At 57.3% G+C, this 6,000-nt stretch overlaps 1 protein-coding gene across 11 annotated transcripts in view; it reads right to left on the bottom strand.

The window, feature by feature from the left end:
* Nucleotides 1-6,000, bottom strand: part of LOC118207674 (eukaryotic translation initiation factor 4 gamma 3-like) — a 52,048-nt gene that overhangs the window by 14,206 nt on the left and 31,842 nt on the right. For all 11 annotated transcript variants that reach the window (XM_035381476.1, XM_035381477.1, XM_035381478.1 and 8 more), the window contains 9 exons: nt 4,692-5,534; nt 4,277-4,371; nt 3,735-3,981; nt 3,442-3,566; nt 2,893-3,012; nt 2,402-2,557; nt 1,756-1,953; nt 1,176-1,322; nt 659-895 (listed from right to left, as the gene is read on the bottom strand). In XM_035381476.1, the coding sequence (XP_035237367.1) occupies nt 659-895; nt 1,176-1,322; nt 1,756-1,953; nt 2,402-2,557; nt 2,893-3,012; nt 3,442-3,566; nt 3,735-3,981; nt 4,277-4,371; nt 4,692-5,534 (2,168 nt within the window). The remainder of the gene's footprint in view (nt 1-658; nt 896-1,175; nt 1,323-1,755; nt 1,954-2,401; nt 2,558-2,892; nt 3,013-3,441; nt 3,567-3,734; nt 3,982-4,276; nt 4,372-4,691; nt 5,535-6,000) is intronic.

The following is a 6,000-nucleotide window of genomic DNA, read 5'->3' as shown; positions in this document are numbered from 1 at the left end:
TGTGATTAACCCAGTGAGCTTAGCTCAGAGCGGTTAGCCTAGTGAGGTTAGCCCAGTGAGCTTAGCTCAGAGCGGTTAGCCCAGTGTGATTAACCCAGTGAGCTTAGCCTAGTGAGCTTAGCCTAGTAAGGTTAGCCCAGTGAGCTTAGCTCAGAGCGGTTAGCCCAGTGTGATTAACCCAGTGAGCTTAGCCTAGTGAGCTTAGCCTAGTGAAGTTAGCCCAGTGAACTTAGCCCAGTGTGATTAACCCAGTGAGCTTAGCCTAGTGAGGTTAGCCTAGTGAGGTTAGCCTAGTGAGGTTAGCCCAGTGATCTTAGCCTAGTGAGCTTAGCTCAGAGCAGTTAGCCTAGTGTGATTAACCCAGTGAGCTTAGCCCAGTGAGCTTAGCCCAGTGAGCTTAGCCTAGTGAGGTTAGCCCAGTGAGCTTAGCTCAGAGCGGTTAGCCCAGACTGACAAACCCAGTGTTATTCACAGTTAGATTAGCCCTTCCACTTTACCAGCTGACTGTCAGCTGCTAAATCTTCTATGCATGCAAAACCCTGCTCACTCAGCGATTGGCTGGGGCCAAGGTCACGTGACCCCTCGTTCAGTGATTGGCTGGGGCCAAGGTCACGCGACCCCTTCCTCACTCAGCAATTGGCCGACGGTTTGGGCTCACCTTGGCCTTCTCGAAGTCCAGGTCCTTGCCGATGGTGGTGAGCAGGCGGCACAGGCACTCCAGGGACTCCTCGTCGTGGTTCTTGAGCAGCTTGACCACGCAGTCGTGCATGATGGCCTCCGTCAGCATCCGCAGCTTGAACAGCTCCCCGATGAACTTGATGTTCCCGATGGAGCGGCGGCGAGCCTTGTCCTTCGCCTCCTCCAGCTCCTCCTGCAGGCGCTCCCGCTCGCTGGCCTGGGGGAGCCGGGGCGGGACGGCATTACAGGGGGGAACAGGACGGGGTGCCATTACAGGGGGGAACGGGACAGGGTGCCATTACAGAGGGAACGGGACGGGGTGCCATTACAGAGGGAACGGGACGGGGTGTTATTAGGGAGGAACACAGGACGTGCGTTATTAGGAAGGGGCAAGGGCTGTTATTGGGGGGGAACAGGATGGAGCGTTATTAGGAAGGGGAACGGGGGCATTATTAGGGAGGGGAAGGGGACGGGGCACTGGGTGGGCCTGTACTCACAGAGGCAGCTGACTCCAGCTCCTTCTGCTTCCTCTCGAACACGTCGTCGTCCACCTTGTCCCTCTCAAACTCCTTCTGGCAGCGGTTCAGCAGAAGCTTCCGGAAGTTCACTGTGCTGTTCGGCTTGTCCGTCATCGGGACCTTCAGCTACAGAGCCAGACAGAGAAACTGTGAGCACTGAGCGTGTGTGTGTGTGTGTGTGTGTGTCAGTGTGTGTGAGTGTGTGTGTGTGTGTGTGTGTGTGTGCATGCACGTGCTGTGTGTGTGTGTGTGTGTGTGAGAGAGAGAGAGAGAGAGTGTGTGTTTGTGTGTGTGTGTGTGTGAGTGTGTGTGTGTGTGTGTGCATGTGTGTGTGTGTGTGTGTGTGTGTGAGAGAGAGAGAGAGAGTGTGTGTTTGTGTGTGTGTGTGTGCTGGTGTGCGCTGGCAGCAAAATAATCTTGTTCTGCTTGTTAATCTGAACTCACAGCCGGGCCCAAACTGATCTGCACTGGAACAAAAGAGCCAATCACAGTGCCAGATTTGAGATCAGCGAGCGTAGAGCGCTTTGTGATTGGGTGGAAAAACAGGAGCGGAGCTCACCGTGGCGAGGCAGCGGCACATGTTGCCGTAGGCGACGGAGAAGCTGGGCTCGTCGATGGCCTTCTCGAAAACCAGGTCGATGACGCCCTTCAGCCGCTCCTCGGTGTCGATGGTCAGGTCCGTCACCTGCTTCATCAGCTGGTTGAACATCTGCGGCGTCAGCTTGTTCAGGATGCTGCGCACCTTCCGGAACAGATCCTGGGAGGGCCAATGAGCAGAGGGAACTTCCTGTCATGTGACGCAACACTTCCTTTCTCCTGGTCAACGTGCAGTGTAGTATAATATAAGGAACTGGGCTTGTAACCCAGGTTTGATTCCCAGGTGAGACACCGCACCAGAGCAAGGAACTTAACCTGGAGTGCTTCAGTATATATCCAGCTGTATAGATGCAGTGTAAAAAGTTATGCAAGTCTCTCTGGATAAAAGCGTCTGCTAAATGTCTGTAATGTAATGTAATGTAATGTGTCCTGCTACATCACAAAATTACTTATTTTCCATTTCCAGTTACTTAAGTAACAATTAAAGCATCACAAACAAAACTCTCCTAGAAACTTGAAAATTTTTTCCAGTAAATGTGTAACACCAATACAGAGCCGTAGTGCATTGTGGGATATGTCCGTCGGCTGCGGAGCGAGGCCACGCCCACCTGGGTCCTCTGCGTCTCGGGGTCGTCGGCCACGCCCTCCCTCTTCATCCCCGGCTTCCAGGCGTGCTCCGCCTTCTTCAGCTGCACCTCGTCGTTCACCGACACGTTCATGATGATCTTACGCGGAGGCGGCCTGCGCAGCCCCACGTTCATCGGCTGGGGGGGGGCGGGGGGGGGGGGGGGGGCAGGGACAGACAGACAAGTGTGAGTGAGAGAGTGTGTGTGTGTGTGTGTGTTTATGTACATACTGTGTGTGTGTGGGTTTACAGTGTGTGTGAGAGCGTGTGCGCGTTACTCTATGTGGGTGCATGTGTGTGTATTGTATGTATGTGTGTGAGCATGTGTGTGTGTGTGTGTGTGAGCGTGTGTGTGTGTGGTTAGTGTGCGTGCGTATGAGCGTGTGTGTGTGTGTGTGTGTGTGTGTAGTGTGTGTGTCTGTGTGTGTCTGTGTGTGTGAGTGTGGTTAGCGTGTATGTGACTGGGAGACTGACCGGTGCTCCTCTTCCTCCTGAGCTCTGTCGGCCGAAGTCGGCGAAGGCGGGCGTGAAGTCCGGCCCTCGGGAAATGACCCGCGAGTCCACCGGCCGATTGGGCAGCTTGTTTTGGTTAATCTGGGGGGGGGGGGGGGGGGGGCAGCGAAAGAGACAATCAGTCCACAGGCTCATTCTAATCTGATCAAATGACCCTTAGAGTGGCTAATGGGGCTCATTGTAATCAGGTGTAAAATACGCCTCAGAATGGCTAATTGGGCTCATTGGTGTAAAATAGGCCTCAGAGTGGCTAATCGGGCTCATTGGTGTAAAATAGGCCTCAGAGTAGGTAATCGGGCTCATTGGTGTAAAATACGCCTCAGAGTAGGTAATCGGGCTCATTGGTGTAAAAGACGCCTCAGAGTGGCTAATTGGGCTCATTGGTGTAAAATAGGCCTCAGAGTAGGTAATTGGGCTCATTGGTGTAAAATAGGCCTCAGAGTAGGTAATTGGGCTCATTGGTGTAAAATAGGCCTCAGAGTGGCAGGGCTCTGGCGGCTGCAGCGGTACCTTGTCTAGCACCACGTCAGCGATGGGGGGCAGGCCCTCGGGCTTCTGCACACAGGCCGGCATGAACTGGAAGCTCAGCAGGAAGTCTCGGTTATACTGTTTCTTCCCATCAGACTCTACAGGCTCTGAGAGAGGGGGAGAGAAGGAGAGAGGAGTGAGAGGAAGAGAGGGGGAGAGAGAGGGAGAGTGAGAGGAAGGAAAGAGGGAAAGACAGGAAGAGGGAGAGGGTGGGGGAGAGGGAGAGAGGAAAAAGGAGAGGGAAAGAGAGGGATGGCTAAAGATGGCTCTCCTACCTTCTTGGAAGACATAAGCTGGCGGGACCGCGGAGGTCTCCTTATCGCCGGGGGTGACGCCGCTGTCACTGCTCTCCGTCTCGGAGGCGTGCTCGGCCCCGTTCCTCAGAGGCTCCGCCTCCTGCTCCCCGTTCTCCTCCGGCAGAGGGGGGTCCTGGCTCTCCTCGGGGCTCGGAGAGGGGGTGCCGCGCTGCTCCGGCTCGCGGGGGGGCGCCCCGTCCCCAGACTCCTCCTCCACCGGCGATTCCTGGAGCGAGCGAAACGTGAACACCATCAGCTTCGAGTTACAGCCCCATGTCCCTACTTAACACGGACAGCAAAATCACGGCTCACATTTCCCATACCAGAGATGCACTTCATAGACAAACACCACTGGACCGATTCCTGGGAAGAACCTCCCCCCCCCCCCACCCCACCCCACCCCACCACTGCGTGTAACACTCAGTACGCCTGCCTCCACAAACTGAACGAACGAACTGCGGAAAGGCAGGTTTGGTTCGGCACACTGTGTACCGTTTGTGCACCGTCCGTGTTCACTTCACCTGTTCCTCCGTGGCCAGGGCCTCCCCCGCCGGGGCTGCGTCTTTTGGCTTCTTCCAGGTCTTTGGTGCAGCTGAAGCAGCTGAAACAGCTTGAACTGCAAAGAGACAAATATAGCAAAGTGAAGACGAGTAAGAGGATGGACAAGATTACTAACGCACATGAGAAATGTTGTGTACACAGGTGTGTAGGGGTCTTAGCTAAAACCTGACAGTTGTGTAGGGGTCTTACCTAAAACCAGACAGGTGTGTAGGGGTCTTAGCTAAAACCAGACAGGTGTGTAGGGGTCTTAGCTAAAACCTGACAGTTGTGTAGGGGTCTTACCTAAAACCAGACAGGTGTGTAGGGGTCTTAGCTAAAACCAGACAGGTGTGTAGGGGTCTTAGCTAAAACCAGACAGGTGTGTAGGGGTCTTACCTAAAACCGGGCTTTTTCTGGGGTTGGGGAGGGGCTGCTGGTCGCTGGTGCTGTCCAGGACCACCTCAGCTTCTCCCGCCACTCTAGACGGGTCGTCTTTAGACTCCGAGACGAGGGAGGGCCTCCGCACCTGGACGACGCCCACAGCCGCGACGCCCGGCGGGGGCAGCGTGAGGCCAGGGGGCGGAGCCAGAACAGCAGCGGGGCCGGCGGTGGCGGGGAAGGTGGGGGCGGTGAGGAGGGAAGCAGAGGGCGGGGAGATGACCGGCGGGGCGGGGGCGGCGGAGATGACCTCGGGCAGGACCGGGGAGCTCTCCGCCCGCGCCTCTCCGGGGACGGCCTCCAGGGCGACGGCGCTGGGGCCAGGGGGCGGAGCCAGGGGCAGGCTCTGGGGTGGCGAGGACGGCCGGATGGACTCTGGGGGCGGGGCTTCCAGCTCGCTGCTCAGCGAAGCGGCCTCCTTGTCTGTTAGCCCGTTGATGGCCTTCAGGAGCGGGGCAGGGGGGGCCATGGTGACCAGTGGGGGCGGGGGCCCCTGGGGCAGCTCTGCAGGGGGCCTCTCAGAGTCCGTGCTCTGCGGCTGGGACGGGGTCGGGGGGGCCGGCTTAGGATCCTCTTTGGGAGGGGGGGCAGGTTCCGCGGGGGCTGTGGGCTTCCCAGGGCTGACGGCAGGGGCTGGGGGGGGCAGGACCGTGCTGGGGGGCACTGCGGCCACCAAGAAGGGCGGCTCCGGTGGCTTCTCTGGGGGGGCGGGATCGCTCTTCTCTGCTGGGGGGTCGAGTGGCTGTGGTCCTGGGGAGGGAGGCTTCAGTGGGGGCGCAGGGTCCAGCTTTGGCTTCTCATCTGAAAAGAGAGGAGCGTGACACCGTCTGATAGATACGACCTGACCCCCACCCGCTAACTCTCTCTCTCTCACACACACACACCCCCCCCACCCGCTAACTCTCTCTCTCACACACACACACACACACCCAACCTCTCTCTCTCACACACACACACACACACACACACCCCCCCCCACCCACTAACTCTCTCTCTCACACACACACACACACACACACCCCCACCCGCTAACTCTCTCTCACACACACACACACACACACACACACACACACACACACACCCAACCTCTCTCTCACTCACACACACACACACACCCCCACCCGCTAACTCTCTCTCTCTCACACACACACACACACACACACACACACACACACACACACACACACCCAACCTCTCTCTCTCTCACACACACACACACACACCCAACCTCTCTCTCTCTCACACACACACACACTCCCCCGCCCCC

Source organism: Anguilla anguilla, chromosome 11 (genome assembly GCF_013347855.1).
Source record: "Anguilla anguilla isolate fAngAng1 chromosome 11, fAngAng1.pri, whole genome shotgun sequence".
Lineage (NCBI taxonomy): Eukaryota > Metazoa > Chordata > Actinopteri > Anguilliformes > Anguillidae > Anguilla > Anguilla anguilla.
The sequence above is the reverse complement of the archived record's forward strand: the minus strand, read 5'-3'. Positions and strand labels throughout refer to the sequence as shown.